This window comes from Globicephala melas, chromosome 7 (genome assembly GCF_963455315.2).
Source record: "Globicephala melas chromosome 7, mGloMel1.2, whole genome shotgun sequence".
NCBI classification, from domain to species: domain Eukaryota; kingdom Metazoa; phylum Chordata; class Mammalia; order Artiodactyla; family Delphinidae; genus Globicephala; species Globicephala melas.
Window position 1 is genome coordinate 19,551,365 of NC_083320.1, and position 22,167 is coordinate 19,573,531.

Below are 22,167 nucleotides of genomic sequence, written 5' to 3' on the forward strand. Positions count from 1 at the left end.
GGAGGGTGGGAGTGTCACCCAGTCGGGGACCAGGCCCTGCCAGTCGTCAGGTAGTGAGGTGATGAGGGCAGTGGGAGGCAGGTTGGATTTTCACCTACAGCTCTCCCCTTGCCGGCTGATTGACCCTGGATAAGTGTTATGACCTCTTCGAGCCTCCATTTCTTCACCTGTAAAATGGGAGCAATATTACTGACTCTGCAGTGTTGGAGGGTCTCAGAGACATAGGCATATGGTAGGATTAACTCCCCTCTCATAGCAGGTGCTTAACTAATGGCAGTGATTTTACCACTGGTGGTGACAGGTGCTTCCTTTCCTCAGAACTTGAGTTTCTTTCATCTTTCCACAAATCTTTTGTGTGTACCTACTGTGTGCTGGGACCAGCGTGATGAACAAGACATGCTCCCTGCCCTCATGGCATTTGATTTCTAGAGGGGGAAACAGATTATAGACAAGAAAATAAACACATCTATTACTACAAATTGTAATTATGTCTGTGAAGGAAGACATAGGAGTTCAGGAGAGAGAATATCTCTGTGTAATCTCTCTCTCTCTCTGTGTGTGTGTGTAACTTAAGGGAGTCAGAGAGGGCCTCTCTCTGGGGTGGTGGCATTTAAGCCAAAGCCAGAAGGAGAGGAAGGACCCAGCTATGCAGAGAGCTGGGCTAAGAACATCCGGGCAGAGGGAACAGTATAAACAGAGCCCCTGGTGAAGAACAGAGCCAGGTGTGTCCCAAGGACTGAGAGGAACCTACCCCTTGCGTGTGGCTTTGGGTCCTGGACGAGGGGGTTGGGCACAGAATGATGGTGGGGAGAAGGACAGGGACCAGGCTGTGCAGAGAGCTCTTTGCTTGGGCTGCCTGCTGACTGGTGCTTTAGACCCTCCTGTCCTGGGGGAGTCTCCAAGGCTGTGCCCTGTTGTTGGCACTGTGCCTGGGGACCTTTGAAATTCAGAAAATATTAGTAGTGGGGGGCTGCTAAATGCCAGGCATTGGCCTCGATCGGGCCTGTTAACACTCACATCCCGGCATCCCCGGCTCTCTAATTGCAGAGCCGCACTGTTCTGCTGCAGTGGCCTTGGGCAAGTTGTTACCCTTTCTGTGCCTTCGTTTCTTCCTCTGTGAAATGGAGATAATAACCCAAATGTATAACCCATACATTTTAAAAATATATATTTATTTATTTGGCTGCGCCGAGTCTTAGTTGCAGCACACGGGACCTTCGTTGCCGCACGCGGGATCTTTTAGTTGCGGCATGTGGGATCTAGTTCCCTGACCAGGGATCGAACCCGGGCCCCCTGCATTGGGAGTGTGGAGTCTTAACCACTGGACCACCAGGGAAGTCCCAACCCATACACTTTCTATTAGGATCAAATGAGTCCAGGGAAAGGGCTTAGGACAGTAACAGACACATAGGCACATCCCATAAGCTTCCTGTTACCACTCTCGTTGTGTATGGCTCTGTGGAAATTCGTGTTTACAGGAGAGTTGACACAGCAGAGAGGGCAGGAGCATATCTCTGTCTGGAGCCAGACTGCTGGGTTTGCATCCTGCCTTCTCTGCTGGACAGTTGATTAACCTCTGTGCCTTGGTCCCCTCATCCATAAAACAGATGCTCAGGGTGGTTGTGAGAATGGAGTGAGTTAATTTGCGCCAAGTACAAAGCACAGGGCCTGCCCTGTAGCAAGTGCGATGGAAGTATTTGATGTTGCTGCTACTTTTATTGCTGTTATAGTTTTCAGAATGGAAAGGCTGACCTGGGTGCTGATGCGTAGTGGAGGGAGACCCGGGGAGGAGGCTTACCTGAGGCCGACTTCCTGGGCCTGAGCCCTGAAATCCTACGCTGCCAGCCCTGGGGAGGCAAATGGTTGGCATCCCAGCGTCTGCCCCCTCTGCAGAGGGAGGCTTCCTAGCTGGGGTCCCCAGGGCCAGTGGGAGCGGTCACTGCTGGCCACAGGGCACGGGCCAGAGTGGCAGGGGGCCCTGGCTCTGCCTGGCACATTCCAGGCTCCTGAGAGGGTGGCCAGGGGCCAGCGTGCCGGAGGGAAGGAGAGAGCCTTTTAAGGAAACATTTCTCTGCTTAAAAAAAAAAAAAAAAGAGACAAGAAACACTGAAACACACAACAAAGTTAGTGGGCTGGCTGGCCAGCTGTCCTGGAATGCACAGCTGTGGGTGGTGGGTGGAGGAGGCCACTGGGGGGCAGCAGGCCACGAGGGGCACCCAGGCATCAGGCCCTCGGACTGGGGGTCCTCAGCTGCCCCTCAGATCTCAGTCCTCGGCGGGGACAGGGAAGGGACCTGGGCTCAGGTCCCATTTTTTCCACGCCTTGGGGTGGTGCTGGGGTAGCAGCTCTCCCTCTTGTCTCAGAGGACACCTGTCCATCCTGCCCTTGCCTCAAAATGTGTCCGTAACGCCCTCTCTCACTTCCCCAAGTGCCAGTCCCGAATGGAGACTAGACACCCACTCTCGTGGATTGCAGGTGGAGACGGTGGCGGTGGACGCGGCTGGCCCGTGGCTGGCCCGTGGCTGGGAGGCCGTGGCTGGGAGGTCGTGGCGGTCGCCGGCAGCATGCCCTCCTCTTGCAGCTGATCCCACATTTAGGTTCCCAGCCTCATCCCAGCTCTAGCTCCAAGGAAAGGAGCAGATCAGGGCGCGCTGCTCTGTGTATTGACCCGCTCCCACCCCGGCTTGAGGGCCCATGGGTGATAGGAGGAGCAGGGACAGGAGACACTGGGAGCCTGGCCCTATGAGGTTGAAACCCACAAGCCTCAGAGTGGGATTTGGGGCTGGGGGCAGGAGGAGACAGGCAGGAGGCCACTGCTGGATGCGGGACTCCTGCCCTCAAGGTGCCTAGGGGATAGCAGTGTCCCCGTGGCTGAGACCTTGTCGGGTGGGCAGGGTGCCCTGAAGGCTGCAGCCGCCTCCGGACTTTCCTGCCCTTCTGGCCTGTTCTTCTGGCATCCTCCACCCCACCCTTGGCCACTGATCAGCTGTGTGACCTTGGACAAGTTGTTTAACTTCTCTGTGCCCCCTGCACCTCAAACGGAGGTATAATAGTACCTACCTTATTGGGTTGTTGAAAGGATTGCATGAGTTAACGTGGGTAAGGCATCGATAATAATACCTGTGCACATTCAGTATGCATTATATATGTTAGATATTGTTCCTTCCTTTTTTTTTGGCTTCATGTGTGATTCTCCCAAGTCCTAGAGTAATGCTGAGTGCAGGGTGACAGGTACTGAGGTTCAGCTCAGGCTTCTTTGCTGGAGAATGAGGTGGGCAGGGAGCCTGCGGTGTGGCCGGGTCAAGAACCCAGGGATGCTAACTCCCAGCCTCTCCACCCCTTCCAGAGCCCGGGGCACACTGTCCCACAAGTATGGTTCCCTTCTAGGCGGGTATGTCAAGCCGGGTGATCTCTGGGGCTGGTCAGATGCTAGAACAGGGTCAGGTGAAGGAAGGGCCCAGCTGAGAGTGAGGCCTCTGTGAACAGCCATGTTCATAGAGCCCGGGCTGTCGGCTGGGGCGGGGGCCCGGGTTGCCTACTGTTTGAGGAGGCAGCCCCCCACTCTTCGGCGATCCACGGCTTATGTCCAGACACCCTCATGCCCGGAGCGGGGGGTGGCGGCGGGGAGCGCTTCCCCCGCCGTCCCCTCTGTGGGCCCCCTGCCTGGTGTTTGGGTCAGGAATTGGAGCCAAGGTTGAGGTATGAGCTCCAAGAAAAACGTGTCCCAGCTAGAAGAAAGGAACACATTGAGTCTCTGATAAAGGCCCCTGCTAATTGTCAGGGTAGTGGTTTGGCTGCCCGGCCCCTGGGGAGGGAGTGTTATCTCAGGGTAGCGAGCAGACCAGCCCCCTCCCTGCCCTCTCCCTCTGTCTTGAGGCCACATGGCCACCCCCCTCCCCCATTAGAGAAGAAGCCGAGGACGATGACAGTCATAGCTCACCCGCCGAGGGTGCTTGCGCTCTGCAAGGCCTTCCACATCTATTAGCGATGCGGCCGCCTTCGGAAGAGTCGACAGGCCCTTCCCCAGCCTGTTTCCCTGCACGGTCTGGGAAACTTTGCCAGTTGTCTGCAGCTGTGACCTTTGGGTCAGGTACCTTGGCATTTGGGAGAATGGAGGAGGTGACTCTTCCTTTTCTGGAGGTCTTAAACACGGTTTTTGAAAAAATTAAAACAAATCGTACCATAGTGTAGGAAATTTACAACATAGAGCAAAGAAAAAAAAATTATTCTTACTACCTTAACCCTGGTGCTTTGACCTCCAGTTTTTCCGCGTATTTTTTTACGGAGTTTAAAAAATGGGACTTGCATTTCACTTTTGCCTTCTGCCGCTCCCCCACCCGCTGAGTGTTATTGCCTAAGCAGCTTTCCGTGTTGCTCCACGGTCCTCCCGCTGGAGAGTGTCGGTGTTCGTGAACTGAAGGAAGGGGTGTCCAGCACGGGGCGGCGGGGAGCGGAATGGTCTCAGGAGGCCCTGGTTTTCTGTGGGTCTGAAGATGCTAACCTTGCCCTTTCTCTGTTCCTCCCACAGGTGGCTGCTCCCTGCGTTCCTCCATCCAGCCATGAACTGGTGGTGAGTGACGGTCCATTCCCTGTCCTGCCAGCCCCGCCTCCCCTCTTTCCTCAGCTCCCGCTGCAGCTTGCTTGAGACCCAAGCATGCTGGTAGCCCCCATGGGTGCTGGGCCATTAGGTAATGATGAGGAAGGGGCCATGTCCCGAGGCCGAAGCTGAACTGGGAGGAAGTGAGTCATGAGGTCCTTTCATGACTTCATGAGATGCGGGGCCTCCTATTTCAATCTTGAGACTTAAGTCCTTGGAAAAACCCATAAAAGGACATCTCGCCTGTTTCTAGGCCTGGCCAGGTGCCTGTTGTCCTGGGGCTTACAGAACCAGGGAATGGCATCTCCTTCCACCCGCCCGGTCCCTGGTCAGGTATCGTTTGGCTGGAGGCAGGGGGAAGGATGGCGTGACCCACAAGAGTCCAGACACCTGGGCAGTTGCTCACGTTCAGGTGGCCTGTTCCACCTCCAGTCTCCTTCGCTGACTCTGCTTTTCTGCCTTCTCTCCGCGTCCCCCGCTCTTCCCTCTCTCCCCCAATCAGGTTTCCGGAAAAGCATGGATGGGGCAGGACTTCTGTGAGTTGTGGGCTGTGGAGAGAGGCCTGCTCCAGACCGATCCCAGCTGGGCTGATTTGGAATTTGTCCCTCCCTGCCCTCTCCCTGCCTTCCTTCCCTTCAGAGGTCTCTCTTGCTCCCCAGCCCAGCGCAGGAGGCAGGCGGGGCCCTGGAGCCTGGAGAGGGAAGCGCCTGCCTGTGTGCAGGTGCCTGTGTGTGCGTTTGCGTGTGGGGTGCGTCACAGAGGGCCCCTGTGGGCACCACCATCCGACTGGCTGGTGTGGAGGTGCCTGTGGTGACACTGATGTGGGTGGGAGTCCGGGGGAGGCGGCACGGGTGCCGCAGGACCCAGGCAGTTGGAGGCATCTGCACACCCGTGCGGTATCCAGCTTGGATACTGGAATCTCGCTCAGGTCTCCTGGCCTTTTCTCCTCCAACACCTGTTTGCCGTATGACAATGGGCCAGTCCCTGCCCTCTTTCTGAACCTCAGTTTCCCTCTCCGTCAAAGAGAGGGGTTGCACTGGATGCTCCAAAGGCTTTCTCTGTGCTGACACATATCCCCACCGCCCGGCCACCCCCCCCCCGCCCCCGCCACCGTTCAGGGTCATCGATGGAATGAAATAAAGTATGCAAAAAAAAAAGTATGCAAAAGTGCTTGTGACTCTTAGCTGTCTTTGGACCCAGAACAGTGTACCTGCTCTCTGCCCTCCCAGCCCAGGCTCTGCTTAGCTCTTTGCCTTCCTTGCATCGGCTCCTCTTTCCTAATCTCACTGGGCTCAAACCCTTCTGGGCCTCGGCACTGCCTGGCTGTGCCGCTCCAGATGTGGAGTATTATCCATGCAGAGCTCAGTTGAAGGTCATCTGACAACAGCAGGGGGTGGGAGTGGGGTGCTGTGGGGATGAGGTCAGAGTGCAGGCCTGGTTTGGAACTGCCAGGGAGAAATCCCTCTGGGACTGTGGAGGGACACCGTCGGGGGCGGGTGGGGAGGGGTGGGGTGGCGAGCCTACGTCTCATCATTTCAACCCAACTTCCACTTCACTGCTGAGAACAGAACGTCCTTGGCTGGTCTAGTATGTCTGGGGGTCTCTGGGGTTTAGGGCTCTCCAGGCATAAGCCAGACGCCTGACCCCGGGAGTCTTGTGAACTTTGTTTAGGCGAGGAAGGGTCAGGGGTTGGAACAGGAGGGAATAGGTTGGCATTCTGGCTGGAGGGATTGCAGTCAGATACCAGAAGGGACTCCTGCCTGAGCCAGGCTGTGGAAGCTTCCCACCTCTGTGCCGTGCCCCATCTGGGCAGGGGGGCTCTGATCTTCGCGGAGGTTGAATCAGCCATCTGCTGGTGGAATGCTTGTGACACCAGAGGTTTCCCCACCTGAGTCAGGACCTGACCCCTCCCAGCAGTGGTCAAAGAGCGAGGGAGTTCCACTACCTCCCTCTGGATCCCGGCTCCCCAGGCCCCGGGTCTGTGGCTGTGGACACATTGCTTAACCTCTCTGGACCTCAGTTTCCCCTCTGCGGGTTGGGAGTTAGTAATAGTACCTACCTGATAAGGCTGTGAGGAAAATGAAAGGAACAGATTAACGCACTGAATTAATCTGTATTCAGCATCCTCCAAGTGGCTGCCCACCACTTGGAGTAAAGGCCCAGGTTCTTCCATGGGTCTACACAACCCTGCACAATAGACAGATTTCCTCTCTGACCTCATCTTCAGAAACTCCCTCGTTCACTCACTCTGCTGTAACTACCTGGCCTTCTTGCTGGTCCTTGAACATACCGGGAAGATGCTGCCTCAGGGCCTTTGCACTTGCAAAGCTTTTCCTGCAGATACTTGCCAGGCTCTTTCCCTCCTTGAGGTCTTTACCCAAGTGTCAGATTTCCCTTCCCCCAGCAACCCTCTCTCCCTTCCCTGCTTTCTTTGCCCCTCAGCATGTGTCACCATCTTACTTGCTTATCTTGTTTAAAAGACTCCCCCCATGTTTAGCATGTGAACTCTATGATGACAAGGGACTTCTGTCCTTTGTGTTCATTGCTGTATCCCCACTGTCTGGCACATAGTAGGTGCTCAATGCATGTTTATGGAGTGGCTGGAAGAAAGGCATTCAGCCAGATGCCCGGCACAGATTAGGTGCTCAATAAATAGGACAGCTGTCCTCTATCCCTTACTGGTGGGCCGTGGGGGCCTATTAGGGGGGCCAGCCTCCAGCTGGAAACTCTGCTGCTGTCCCCGGGGAGGGAAAGTGGCCCAGGGGAAGCCGGGAGAAAGTTTGGCTTCCCCCAGAGAGCACTCAGCACCTGTTTCCTCACGGCAGGCAGGCAGGCAGGCAGGCAGGCAGGCGAGTGCTTTGAGCAGGTTCACAAGGGGCAGGAAAGGGCGGGTTTTATTTTTCCTTCCTTTTCCCTTTGCTGCCTGCCTTCAGCCTCTGTAGGGCTGGTCTCTGGCCTCCCCGCCCCTTCCCTCTTGCTTCACACTGTGTGTCTGTGTGTTTGTCAAGTTTTCTCCATGCCCCCAGCTCTCCCTCTGGCCTTCTCACCCATCTTACTTCAGTCCTACCCCCCTGGGATTGGGACCACTCATCCCTGGGCCTAGGATTTTTGCCAGCCTCTGTGCCCTGCCAGCCAGGGCAGAGTGGCTTAATCTTCAACCCATGTTTTCGTCTTACTTAACAGATGTTGCCCAAGGCCTTGGGTAGAAGGCTCCTAGGGTCACCTCCCTGCTGTGGGGTCCACCGGCGGGGGCGAGATGGAGAGGAGTGAGGGTGTGTTTGCCGTGGACACTCCTGATCCTTGGAAAGTGCTGAAGCAGCTTTTCTCAACTTCTGAAAAATAAGAGTCAAACGGAATTTCCCAAGGGTGATGGCCAAGTGGAGGGGCCACCCCGGTGGGCCAGATAGGAGCCCTTCTGCACGCACGGCCTGGCACCCAGGAGACCTAGGGGTTGGGGGAGAGCCGTGTGGGCACTGCTTCTCGTCCGCAGGCCAGCCCCGTGGCAGATGCTTGAAATGTCCTGTGGAACGAAACCCATTGAGTCGCAGGTGGGGTGGAGAGTCTGCGGTGGGGGAGGTGGATGGGGGATGGGAACGCCAGGTTGGTTTCATCTATAATAGTAATCAGAGCAATAGCGAAAAGTTAACCCTTGTGTGGAACTTTCTTTGCAGACCTTTGCTGTGAAAGCTGTACAAAAATAAACTCATTTATCCTTCACAGTAATGCAGTGAGGGAGGTGCTGTGATTATCCCAATGTCTCAGATGAGGAACACAGATGAGGCCTAAGGCCACAGAGCTATGTGAAGGGGGCGCTGGGATTTCAGCATGGTCCACACTCGTAACCATAATAATGACAAGCGTGACTGGCTTGCACAGCAGCTGCAGTTTCAGAACCCTTACGCTGACACCGGGCCAACCCGAGCCCACAGTGACTTGTGTGGAGGTCTGGACAGATGTGAGCCCTTCCTGGGGAGAGGAGCAGAGTGGGGCAGAGAGGAGCAGAAAGGCCAGGGGACTGATTCACAGCCATGCGGCGGTGGCAAGGGCTGGGATCAAGACTGGGGTTTTGGATTCCTGGGCCTGCTTTCTCCCCGAGACCCTCAGTACTTGCTGCTGATGTAAATAACCGATATTGCCAAGTGGGCTCCTCCTGGATTTCTTCTTCTAAACAGTGCCAGCCATGAGCTAGCTTCTCCATTTGCCAGCGGGCCTGGGATTTAGGGGCAGGTCTATCCATCCATCTATCTGCCATCCATCCTACCAAGAAACATCTCCTGAACGCCTGCCTTGTGCCAGGACTGTTCTCATGCTGGGGCTGCAAGGTTCCTTTCTGCTGAGTGCCAGGGCTTCTGGAAGGCAGGTGGAGATGCAGTAGGCACAGAGCCATAGGAGTGAGAGGACTGGAGGCCATCTAGTCAAATCCTGCTCTTTCCCAGCAGAGGAGACTGAGGCCCTGGGATTTTTTTTTTGCTCTAATTCATTTCAAAAATTATGGTAAAATACACATAACATAAAAATTACCATCTTAACCATTTTTGAGTGCACAGGCAGTGGATTAAATACATCCATTTCATTGCACAGCGACCACCAACATCCACCTCCAGAAGGCTTTTCATCTTGTAAAACAAAAAACTCTGCACCCATTAAATAATAACTCCCCAGTCCCTGCTAACCACCATTCTACTTTCTGTCTCTGTGAATCTGACTACTCAAGTACCTCATGTAAGTGGATTCATACAATATTTGTCCTTTTGTGACTGTCTTATTACACCTAGCATAAAGTCCTCAAGGTTCACCCACGTTGTAGCATGTGTCAGAATGTCCTTCCTTTTTAAGGCTGAATAATATTCCGAAGTGTGTATATACCACATTTTACGGATTCATTCATCTGTCAGTGGACACCTGGGTTATTTCCGTGTTTTAGTTACTGTGAATGATGCTGCTGTGAACATGGGTGTGTAAATATCTCTTCGAGTCCCTGCTTTCAGTTACTTTGCGTATATACTCAAAAGTTGAACTGCTGGATTATATAGTAATTCTGTTTCTGATTTTTTTGGAGGAACATACTGTTTCCCACAGCGGCTGTACCATCTTATATTCCCACCAGTAGCGCACAGAAGTTCTAATTTCTCCACATCTTTGCGAAAACGCTCTTCTTTTCTCTTGTCTTGTCTTCTCTCCTCTCCTCTTCTTTTTCTTTTCTTTTTTCTTTTTTTCTTTTTTTTATAGTAGCCATCCTAATGGTTGTGAGGTGGTGGTCCTGAGATTTTCAGATGACTTTCTCAAGGTGCCCCTGGGGCGAGGAGGCATCACGCTGCCTCATGGAAGAAGAGAAGGGAGCAGAGAAGCACGTGGAGCCCCGCAGCCTGGCGCTGCCATCTGGCTCTCCATCAGGGAGAGTGGCCAAAAGTTGCTTTAGTTCATTCAAACTCCCAGCCCTGATGCATTTCATCCAAGGGCACTGAGGTGGCCATCTTTGGGAGATTCTGGAAAATGGAACAATGCCAGGAGAAATGAGCCCGAGAGAGTCTTGATTCCAAGAGCGATGAGGGAGGTTGGAAGTCCACTTTGTGCACCACCTAGACTGCTTAGTCTGGAGAGGGAGAACACGGGCCGGTGCAGAATGGGAGAGAGAGCGTCTTGAAGGACAAGCTGGCTTCCTTTCTGTTGCTCTCCGAAGTAGAACCTCGTAGGTGGAGGGTCTCATAAAGAGGGGGAGACTTGGATGTAAAGAAGAGCTTTCTAACACCTAAAAAGGCCCATTGGGGCTGTCTAAGGGAGTTGCTGTCACTGGAACACATACTCACTGACACCTATTAGGGTGCAGTTGGGAGTTTCCCTCCCTGGGGGAAGCTTAGGTAGAAGTCCTCAGGGTCCACTGAGGTCCCGCCCTTAAGCTGGGCTGAGAAGGGACATGGTCCCCGAAGGTCAAGGCATCTATGAATGTGCTTACCACCTCCCCTTTGACCCCCACTGGGAGAGGCCCCAGTTGGGTGAAGGGCCCTGCCCTCCAGGGACCCTGCTCAGTGTGGGAGAGAGAGAGAGAACCCTACGGTGGAAATGAATTAGTGCCCTCCTCGGGGGTTCTGACTGGAGGCGGCTTTGGGGCCCAGGGTGGGCTGCAGTCCGTCTGTGCTGCGCTGGTTGAGGAAGTCTGCCTGCTGTTCCAAGTCTAGGTTAAGATTTGAGCCAATGGAAGAGAGGAGGGAAGGAGAGAGGGCCTTCCAGAAGGTGGCAGGGCTGGAACAGAGAAGGGGTAGGGCCTTGGTGCAAATGACCAAGCCTGATGGGGGCCACAGCAAATCCAGTGCCCTCGCTGGGGGTATGAGGGGCCAGGCAATCTTGTATCACCTTGGTGGGCCTGGCTGGGGTGCCTGTGGGAAGGGCCTGAGTGTGGGAATGGAGGCGGGAGTAGTGTGGCATGGTGGTGGGGAGTGATGAGATGGGAGCAGAGTCTGCAGGTAGGGGAGGGGGGAAGGCAGTGGAGTCTACCTGAGGAAGAGGCGGCCAGATAAGGGAGGAATCCAGAAGCCAGGTTGGGGAACTTGAACTTGACGAGCCAAACACTAAGGGCCATTGTGGGTCCTTGAGTGGGGAAGTGGCCCAAAGCAGGCTTTGAGAGTGGGAGTCTGCTGCCAGCGGTGGGTGTGGCTCGCTGGAGAGGCGGCTGCCAGGAGGAGGGCTGGGTAGACCAGACACGAGGCCGGTGCAGGTGCTCAGCATGGGGTGGAGGATTTGTGCAAGGGCGGTCAGAGGGGCGTGGAGGAAGGGCCTGGGGAGGCACAGACTCTGAGTGCCCCGGCAGAGAGGGAGGAGAACAGCATCCTCGGGGAGGGGAGCCTGGCAGGAGGGTGTGAGAAATATTCCAGCAGGACAGGGTGGGGTGAGGGAGGGAGTCCGCAGTTGCCTAGCCTCAGCAACCTGGAGTCGGGTGCTGGGTCCCTCAGGGTGAATTGTGGGGGGCCCTGAGGACAGGAGTGGGCTTGCCCAGTCCCCTCCCTGGGGGTGCAGGGAAAATCAGGCGTCATGTTCCATTTAATCACATCCAGCCTGTTCTTTTACTCTGGTGGCCTTGGCCTGCCTGGGAGAGGATGTGGCCCCTGGAGCGACTTCCCCCAAACACTCACGGGACCCGGGCTGCCGGAGCCCTCTCTCGAGCCCCTTGCGCTCCGTGTTGAAGCTTTCCCTTCCGGGGATGCTGGGAAATAACATGGGGCAAGGGGCTGACCTGCGCCCACGTGGAGCTCGCCAACCTCCCCGGAAACTCAGTTTTTCCACGTTCAGAGTGCTTCCCTGCTGCCTCTGCTGTGTGTTTTTGCTGTTACCAAGGTGCTGGTCCCCCGACTGGCTGTGGGGTCTGCTATGTGCCCTCCCAGCCACGCCCCCTCTAAGTGCCCTGTTAATGGTGCTTCCCTGCCCTTCCCTTTGGCTTTCAGTTCCCTCTCTTCATCTGCTTCGGGTTCTATTTTGAGAACGAGTGAGCCTAGAATATCGTGCTCTGGGTGCTGGGGCTGAGGACATCCCAGCCCGCACCCCCCGCCACCCCCCCCCCCCCCCCCCGCCCTCGCCTCCTTTGCCAGCTCCCTTCCCCTCTTGACAGGCCGGCAGCACCGGCCCTGACCTCACAGTCTGTCTGTCCAGTGGCAGTAGATGTGATGTCATGGGGTCTTTTTGTCCTGAAAAACTGCCCGGATTCCAGGCCTCCCAGGGGGCAAGAGTGGAGAGAGCTGGAGGGGTGGAAGGAGGGAGGGTGTGAGGAATTTCTGGACGGAATGTTCCTCTGGAGGCTGAGTCCGCATTCTGCGCCCCCCTCCCCCCAGTCCAGGGCTTGGGCACCTCCCCCCACCCGCTATGTCCCTCTGCCTTTTCCTTCCTCCAAAACAGCAGCCCACAGATACATTTTTTTCCCAGCTCACCCTCCCTGCAGGCCGCCGAAATGTCCTGCTGCGTGAACCTCCAGGCAGTCATCCCAGCCACCTCGGCCTCTGCAGACCGGCCCCCCCTCAGGCCCACACTGCTGGGGGTGGGTAAACGCATGGAGAGGGCATGCATGTCTTTTTTTGGAAAAAAAAACCTCCCAAAACTTGAGGAAAGGATGTGCAGCTTCCCTTATCCACACTGTGGTTCACAGCCCCTCACATTCAGGAAGTTCTCTCTGATGTCTGGTCCCAGTCTCTCCTATTGCAGCCCGTTTCCTCCTCTTCCTCTGGAAGTGCATTGAAGAAACCTTTTCCTCCTGAGGACCTGAGACAATTAGTCTTTAAGCCGCAGAAAGCTTGTTCCCAACGGGAGGGCAGTTGATTAGGAAGGAGTAAGAGGAACTGAATGAAGATTATGGCCAGGGGGGAGAGACAGAGCATGAGGGGATGTAAAGAGTGGCATTCAGATAGCAGCTGTCCTTATCTACAGGCTGTGTGACGTTGGCCAGGTTATTTAATCTCTCGGGCCCTCAGTTTCCTCACCTGTAAAATGGGGTAATGCTTGCCTTGTGAGCATTGGTTATGAGGAATAATGATCATGAAAGCCAGGAGCCCAGTGTTAAGCCCAAGGCATCATTAGTACCTGCTGAGTAATTGCTGTTACTGCAGTAATGTTAGGAAAATGCACCTCCAGACCAGGGCCGGGAAGAGGTAAGGCAAGTGAGGCACCTGGGGTGCACAATTGGAGAAGGTCTTGCTCTCAGCGTTGTGCATCCTGAGACTAAATGCCTCCTTACGTTTTCTGCCCTAAGAGCCTCACTCCAGTCCTTCCCTTGCTCCCGACTCCCGGGTTTGAGGCCCCAGAGCAGAGTGGTCACAGATAGCAAGACCTGGCCGTCGAGTGGCACTAGGTCTAAGCTCTGCCACCTGCTCCTGAGCTGGGTTCGAGTCGTCCTGCTTGGGAGCAAGAGGCGTTCTGGAAGACCCCTGGTGGGGCAGTGATTTGGCCACCCTCAGCTTTGGAAAGCCAGGGTTCGTTTTGGGATTGGGCAGGGGGAGGGGCCAGGTGGGGGAGGGGCCATCCCTGTCGGGGCTCCCTCTGCTTCATCCTTCTACAGCTGAGTCTGAGGAAGAAGGAAGAGCAGAGTCCACCAACTAAGAGGCAAGAGCTAACCCTGCCTGCAGGCTGGCTGGGGATCAGGGTGAGGGGCAGTGGGTGAGCTCAGTGATGGGCTTTATAAAACCTGGGTGCCCACCTGAGTCCTGCCATGCATCTCACTGTGAGAGGCTGGGCGAGTCATACCCGCACCTCTCTGTACCTCAGTTTCCCCATCTGTGAAATGGGGAGGGAGGAGATGGTGTCTGAGGAGTGGTGTGCAAAGATGGTGTGTGTGTGTGTATGTTTCCGAGCTAGGGTGACAGCCGAGGCTTAGTGGGTCTCTGCCAACCACTGGAACTCTGGGGCTGTGGCCTCCGGAGACCACAGCCCTGATGGCCTGGGAGCTTTCCCTAGTATACCCAAGCTTCCCTGCAGGGCCTAGGGCAGGGGCAGCCTCAGGGGAGAACACCCACGCCCACCCCGCCCCGTGATGAGTTCCCTTGGTTTTTTCATTCCCAGCAGCCCCAGAGCTGGCAGCGCATGGAAAGCAGAGAAGCAGGACTTCAATCCCAGGAGGACTGGGGTGGAAGGGAGGGGTGGGGAGCGCAGCATGCCTGCTGGGCCGTGTTTGCAAACACTGCAGGAAAACACTGGGTGTTGAGGTTGGAAAGCGTTTTTGGAAATTTCTAGCTCCTCAGAAGGCCTCTCCACCGGTACGCTGAAGGCAGGCGTCTGGTGGCTGGCCCTGTGGCTGGCCTCCAGCTGGTGTGGGGAAGGGCTGGGAGCAGAGGGGCTGGTGCTCAGATGGTTGCTGGCAGGGAGAGAAGTTTCTCGTGCCCTGCTGAGGCCTGTGGTTTCTAAAGTTGACTCCCTGGTCTGCATTGTGTCAGACCCGGGAGGGATGGGGCAGGAGGGTCAAGGTGGGGCAAGGTGGGGCAGGGTGGGCTGGGAGAGGGCCCGGCCTTGCACCTGTGCAGTCGGAGCTGATAAATAACAGCTCACATTTATTGAGAGCTTCCTAAGTGGCAGGCCCCGTTCTAAGTGCTTCATCTCATTTGCTTCTCACAAAAGAGGACCATGCCTTCCCGCTGAAGAGCAGCAAGGACAGGGTGACCTGCTTGAGGTCACAGAGTCAGTAGCAGAGAGAGTCAGGACGTGGCCCAGCCGTCTGCTGCCAATGCTGTCAGACTAGACCAGCGGTTTTCAAAGTGTCATCCTCAGACCTGGAAACCTGTTAGAGGTGCACATCCTTGAGTCCCTCTCTAGGCTACTGGATCCGACCCTCTGGGGAGGGCCCAGCCACCCGTGTGTCCGTCAGCAGCCCTCCAGGTGATTGGGAGGCACACTGAAGTTTGAGACCCCCGGCTCTCACTCTGCTGTGCCCCGTCGGGGTCTCTTGGGAGGCTCTTCAGGGCCTGTCATGGGCCTGGGGCAGGTGCTCTTGTCTCTGGTTGCTCCATCCCACCCCATTTCTGAACCTTCTGACCCCCCCAGTCAGGGAGGGGGATTATATAGACTGTGAAGAGGGAGGGCTTTGGAACTGGGAGGTCTGGGTTCAGAGGCAGTCCTGTTGTGTAGACTGCACGCAGAAGGTCCCTGTGATCTGCGCTCCAAGCCTTCTCCCCACAGAAAGCCAGAGCAGCTCAGAGCGGGGGCAGTTGGCCCGTTCTGCCCAGCCCATGGTCTCCACATGAGCATTACAGAGCCCTGGACCAGAAGAGATGGGCGGAGGCTCAGAGGGCTGGGGCAGGCTGGCACTGCTGCAGAGGGCTCCCCTGGGTGGGGCCGGGTGGCGGTTGGAGGCTGAGCGGAGACCCTGGTCCTGATTGTTAGGCAGCTCCTAGAGCTCAGTCTGGGGAAGGGATCCCGGGGGATTTCCTGTGGGCTCATTTGCCTCCTGCCCGGTGGCCTGTGGCTCAGGAATGGGGTTCTGGGGGCTGGCTAGGTGAGGATTAGGGCTGGGCTGGGGGGGACAGAGTGTGGCCTCTTGACTCCCCCTGCAGAGCCATCCTCAGACTCCGGGTGGGCCCACCTAGTGGGCTGGGAGGGGCTGGCTGATACGACGTTCCTGGACTCTGTCTTCCCTCAACCCTCCCAAGTTGCCTTGACCCTGAACTACACAGGGGGTTTCACCCCCCTGGAAAGAAGTTTTGGCCTCAGTCTCTTGTCTCCCAGGCAGTAGGGGGAAAGTCTGGGCGTTTTTAGAAAGAGCGCTACTGCCTTCAGCTCAGCCCACTTCCTTCCTCCATCCCTATCTTGGCCCAGTTCTCCTCCCAGATGCCAGAACATTTCAGAGGTCATTCTATCCACTCCCCTGTCTTCAGACATGAACAGCTCACCCTCAGGTCCCGGGATGGGGTTGGGGCAGGTGCTTCCTATTCAGAGACCTACTGTCTAAACCTGGTCCACAGTCATCTCAGCAAAGGCTTGTTTCCGTGACCTTGACGTTCATGTCCATGTCCATCTGTGTGATTCAAGGGCCCCTCTAACCACATCACTGAGTTGGAAATGGAGCCCTGGAGACCGTGGTCAGGAGGTGGCCCTGGAATGGGGAGTTTCTCTCTCATTATGGGGGAGTCCAAGGAGCCCGCGTTTCAGGATGCCTTTAGTAGGAAGTTGGTCCGCGCAAGGGAAGGACGGCACCAGGGTGAGGGACAGGATCAGTCCCCGGGTGTTTATTGATGGCTCGCTACACGTACGGCACAGTCTCCGGCCCGAGGGCTATGGCAACTCAGTTGGTAAAAACGCTGCTTTGAATCTGTTTCGGAGGCAGGTGGGATAAGAATCACAAATAAAAATAAAACAAGAGTTGGGGAATTAGACATATTCCCACAATGAGATTATTCACACGCTGAGGACCAGATAAGTAGCTCAGACAGTAAGGCTTACTGGAGTTCTGAGGTGGGAGAGAGAGAGCCCTTTGCTGGGGTGTTCAGGGAGGGCTTCATGGAGGAGGAGAGCTAGTAAGAAAAGAGGAGAAGCTGCTTCGCAAACAAAAGCCCGGATGTGGGAATAGCAAGGGGTCTGGATGGAAGAGTTTTGGGGTAAGGAAATTGAGGTCTGCAAGGGGGCAGGGCCAAAGGTGGGGATGGCCCTTGAAAGCCCACCGAAGCATGAAGCCTCTGGCAGGCCTGGTATCTGCGGCTGCTGTGGTTTCACACAGCATGAAGTGTAGAGACCCAAGATGGGGTTCCAACCCTTTTGTCCCCCTTAGTAGTCAGTGGCTTTGGTCCACTCATCAAACTTCTCCTTATTTGTAAAGTGGGGCTCAAAGGCAGTAATAGTACTTACCTCACTGGGTTCTTGTGAATAAATGAAGCGGCTGGTGTAGGCACACACGCCTGGCAGGTAGGAGCAAGAGTCACTTACTCGCTCCTCGTTCCTTTTTGAGGGGTCGGTGACTGTCGGAGTTAGGGGCCTTAGTGAGTTTTGTCAAGCTGGATGGTTCTAGGACCAATAGGATTGTCTTTCGTTTTCCAGACTCTGCCCCCCAAGCTTGGGGTCAGCACAATATGTCTGAGTCTTGGGTTGGCACCATCGGTGCTGTCTCAGGAGGCCTGCCCATCACGGCCACCAGCCCCGGGGAGAGAGCCAACCTGGGGATGTTTGCCCTGAGGCCTCATGCTGTTTTCTCCCTCTGCCCACAGCCCGTCAACACTGAAACTGCTCCAAAGAATGTAGTGGACACGGTGAGTGACAGCAGGTAGGGCAGGGTGAGCGCCTGGGGAGGCCGGGAAAGCATAAGGAAGACTGGGGGGAAAGTGAACGGATGTGTTTGAGGACACCCTTCTGGAGTAGATTTGGGGAACTTGGGGGAAGGACGGAGACATGGGTGGCACTGAAAGCTGGATATCGGAGCATCCCCTTGTGTGTTCAGAAATGGATTGCTGGGGAACTAGGCAGACAGGGAGGGAGAAGCCCGTGGTTAAACGTGGGCTTCTTTATTAGATACGTAGAATGTGAGAAAGCCAGGCAGATCTTTCCAAACACGTCTTTCTGACTCAGCAGACAGACGATTTCCTCAAGGCCGCGTGGAGGAGGAAGGGAAGGAAGTGGGTGGGTCGTGTGGTGGGGAAACCGAGGCTGGCAGCTGAGAGGCGTCTCCTGGCAACGGCCGGCATGGAGTGGTGGGCTCAGAGATGGAGGACTTGGGTTCACCTCCCAACTCCTCCAAGGTTCTATTTGTGAGACTGTAGCAAGTCCTGAGCCTATCTGTGCCTCAGTTTTCTCATCTGCAGAAATGGGAATAATAATATCTCCCCCAGGAGAGACACAAATGAGAGGATATGGTTGGCTCTGAAGGGCCGTTAGTGGACAAAGAAATGCTACACAAACAACCAAGCCCCCTCCCAGACCCTTCCGCCAAGCCCTCACCCCCACCACTGCCACATCCAGCAGATGGAAGACCTGGCACCTTTCGACGTCTTTCCTCGACTGCCCTCTCTGACTGCCTTTTTTTTGTCTCCAGGGAGAAGGAGCCTTCCGGGGTGGAAACACGCGGAAAAGCCTTGAGGAAGATGTAAGTATTCGGAAGGGAAGGAGGAAGGTGCGGCAAGTCCCTGGGGTGCGGGGGATGGGGGAGGCGGACGATGCCTAACACCTGTCTTGTTTGGTGGGCGTCCCTCGCAGCCTCTGTAGAATAGCTCTTCTCAATTCCGGAGTGGGGAGAGGGGCTGGGAGGGTGAGCAGGCCCCATGACTTAGACACTGGGCCTTAGTCTTGGCTTCAGCCTCCAGCCCAGCTGGATCTAGAGTTGGTTTGCCCGTCACTGAGGCAGACCTTAGTGCTGCAGGGCGGGGATGGAGGGGAGCAGAGGCTGCTGTGCGAGGCCTCGCTGGGTGGTGAGCGGTCACCAGGGCAGCGGCCAGGGGAATGGGCAACACTGCAGCAAGAGGCACTAGGGGCAGAGATGAAGAGGGACTCCTGGGCTCTTGGAGGGTCATCAGCCCCTGGGGAATCGCAGGCTCTGCTTCTTCAGAGGGAGAAGCCTTTGAAAATGGGCTAAGTGCCATTGATTCAGGAGGGAGCAGGAACATGGGCTGGTTGGTCTCATGGGCTCCTCCTGCCCTGCTGGAGGGCGATGGGCACATTCCTTAAGTGGAAGGACCCCAGGGAAGGGAAGAGGGGCTCTCCTGGGACCCTGCTTTGAGCCGAACTCGTGCCTGGGCTTGTCCTCACACCACCCCAGGGGCAGATGCCCAGCAACATCGGACCTTTCTCTTTTTTCCCTGCCCTTCTCTGACAATTTGCCCCTCTGCTGGCCTCTCCATCCTTGCCCGCCCTGATCTGCAGAGGAACAGGGAGTGGTTTTGGCGGTTGGCATGGGGGAGCTGTTGATGGCATGAGGCCCTATCATCTGACAGCTGCCTGACCCATGGCGGGGAGGGCCTTGGAGGGAGGCGCTGGGCTGCTGCAGGCAGCACACTTCTGCGGTGAGCCCACCACCTCCGTCACATTGCCCTGGGCCAGCCCCGCAAGGCCAGCCCGGCAAGGTGGAGGTGTCCCCCGGGCCACACAGGGCCCCGCCAGGAAGAGCAGAGACATGCCTCTCAAGTTAATGGGCAAGGCTCTGTTCAAGGTACGCGCGGGTCCTATGGGCGTGGAGTACACATGCTGGGATGGACCCTTGTCCGAGTTTGTGATGTTTCTGGGGCTGGGGTACAGGGGAGAAAGTAATTTTCTTGTGTGCCTGCTACTAAAAGTTAACTAACTTAATGCACACAAAAGGTATACTATGTGCTCAATAAATGTTAACCGGTCTTATTACTGTTATTTTGGCTAAGGGCCAGGAACTGGGCTGGGTATATATTTTGTGTGTGTGTGTGGTCGTGCTGTGCAGCATGTGGGATCTTAGTTCCTCCACTAGGGATCAAACCCATGCCCCCTGAAGTGGCAGCGTGGAGTCTTAACCACTGGACCACCAGGGAAGTCCCCACTGGCTGGGTATTTTTTGATCCCCGTGACATCCCGCTATGGCAGATGCTGTGGCCCCATTTTATAGGTGAGGAAACAGAGGCTTGGAGGGGCTCACTGACTCAATGAATGTCTTCTCCATCCCATCCTGGGACTGCTGCCTGGATCTGGTGTTTCCAGGGCTCCCAACCCTTGGCCAGGGGACAGGGCGATGGTGTGTGAACCAAGCCTTTTAGCCAATGGTCTGGACACTCTTATGAGCCGAGTCCTTAGAGCAGTTGCTCCCCACAACTCCAGCCTGGGCCAGACAGATCCTACAAGGTAAGGCTGCAGCAAGAGAGAGTGAAGTTAGACATCATGGAGAACTTTTTGATGCAAGGGTATGTATGACCTTGGTCCTGGAGAAGAAAGAGGTTGCCGCTTAGTTGGAATGAGAGGTTTTTTAGGAGAAAGTTCTGTTGATCTGGGATGAAAGTGTGTGTGTCTGTGCGTGCCGGGGTGGGTAAGGGTGGCGTCTTGCCTGGATATGGGAGAAGGGACAAGATGAGTTTGGGTCTAGTTAGTTTAGTTAAAGGAGTCCATGAAAGGCTAAGCAAGTGAGCAGATTGCAGAATGGCACGAGTACTGCAAAGGAAGAGAGAAAACCTAATTCTTGAGGATCCCAGACACCTGTCCCAGGTTGAGTGACTTCAGGGTCCCCTCCCCAGCCTCTGGGCTCTCCTGCAGTCTGCCTCGGGTGAGGAGACCCGTTTCCGAAGCGGCATGGTTGCTGCCCTGGGCCTGCTGCTGTGATAATGTGCCTGTTTGTTGAGCTGTTTTCCTGTCTCTGGCCCGCAGCCCAGGACTCACAGGGCAGGAATGGCTGTTTTCCTCCAACGGGGTTGGTGTGTTGCAGAGTTTGTGGATGATGTGCTGTGTCGCACTTTGTTTTGGAAAAATCCAGGCGGGTGGGCAGGAAGGAGAGAGGAAGGGGTGTGGCTGGAGGGGCTGGTGTGGAGGGGAGGGGGTTGGCCACAGCCCCCAGAGGAGTCATGGGGTGGGGAAGGGCCCCTGACGTAGATTGGTCACCAATCTCTGCCTGCCTGACATGGCCCCTGGTGTTGCTTCCAGACCCTCCTCCCAACTGTGCCCCCTGGGGACGTGGGCTCCGGAAACAGCTTTTCTTTTGGTCCAGAGCTGTTGTGTTTGGTCTATGAACCTCAAAGGAAGGCAGGACTCTTCCCACACAGTCGTTGCTCCAAACCAACCCCACCCAGGTCCTCGGGTTCCCACTCTTGCTACATGGCGGGGAAGAAGGCAAAAAACGGAGCCAAGGGTCATAGATCTTGAGCTGCCATGGAGCATCTATCTGAGCGGTGGGCTGCAGCTTCCGCCTGCAGTGAGGACCAAAGCCAACAGAGTTGGCCGAATCTGTAGCAGGAAGGGTGAGGGTTAGATACCAGGAGGAACTGCCTGATAGTAAGAGAAGTAAGACACTGTTTGAGGAAGGCTGTGGAATTTCCTTTCACAGTGTCCTTTAAGCAAAGGAGAGACTGTGTTTTGGTGATGACGATAGGGGAGAGATCTTGGTGCCTAGGGAGTTGGATCAAAAGTCCTATTATTGATCTATGTCTTGGGTGGAGCAGGGAAGAAGTTCAGAGCCTGTGGGTAAAGGACTCTGACAGCCCCAGAGAGGAAAGGAATGGAATTACAGGCAGACAGAGAGCTTCTTTTTCTTTATAAAATAAAGCGTTTAGAGTACTCTTTGTAAAGCCCTCTGGTAGTTTTTCCTGGAGGCTCCAAGTGGAGCAGGTATATCACACAAGACTGTGCTGTACCCATTTTACAGATTGGTCAGTGAGACCAAGCGACTGCTTCTTACACTGGCTTCGTGGATGAGTATCTTCCTTCGTAGAATGTAAGCTCTCTGAGGTCAGGGAACTCACGCACAGCCGGTGGCCCTCAGTGAAGTTCACTGAATGAGACAATGCACGTGACGTTGGGGAGCAGAGAGGACAGCCTCCCTCTTGAAAACGGCCTGTGTGATTAGGCAGCTGGCGAAGGTGCCCCGTCTCTAGCCCTGCATGTGGGAGGTCACTGTGTTTCCTGGAGCGTTAAATTGTGTTGCTCACATGCTCCGCCCCCTCCCCCGACCCATTTCTGGTTCTCCGGTTCTCCTTGTGACTCTTTCCACCAACCCTCAGACGTGTTACCTGTGCACGTCTGCTTTCTGCCAGTGAGTGTCACATGCCCCCAAACTTTGCGGAAAACAGGAAGCACTGTCAGTTAGAGGGCAGCCCAGTGATTCATCAGGGGATGACTGTCCAGCTGTTCGTCCCTGTCCTCTGGGCTGGGGTCACTGTCCAGGGCAGTTTCCTCCCCTGCCACCCCTTCCCCCACCCCCACCCCACAAGCCTGGCGGAGCAGAGCCGGCTTGGACTTTGTCTTATCACCTCTGGAGGCAGTATGGCCAGACTCTGCTGGGGCCAAGTTTTTATTTATCTTTCCTGGTTTTTTGGGGTGGGGAGGCTGAGGAATGTGGAGTGTTGTAACATTGGGGAGGGGGGGTGGAGAAGCGAGCGGGAGCTGGCTCTCCTGCCCTGTCCATGCCTCTCGCCCCTGTGCCCGTGGCAGCTCCCCTGGCTCCCCTCGGCTCCGCG

The 22,167-nt window shown here is 55.7% G+C and overlaps 1 protein-coding gene across 8 annotated transcripts in view; it reads left to right on the forward strand.

Annotated features, from left to right (window-relative positions):
• TNS1 (tensin 1) overlaps positions 1-22,167 on the forward strand; it is a 205,309-nt gene that overhangs the window by 85,440 nt on the left and 97,702 nt on the right. For 7 of the 8 annotated variants that reach the window (XM_070045901.1, XM_070045904.1, XM_070045902.1 and 4 more), the window contains 3 exons: positions 4,529-4,570; positions 17,263-17,304; positions 18,084-18,134. In XM_070045901.1, coding sequence (XP_069902002.1) covers positions 4,529-4,570; positions 17,263-17,304; positions 18,084-18,134 — 135 coding nt within the window. Of the gene's footprint in view, positions 1-4,528; positions 4,571-17,262; positions 17,319-18,083; positions 18,135-22,167 lie in introns of all 8 variants that reach the window. The other variant, XM_070045907.1, reaches the window with a different exon arrangement.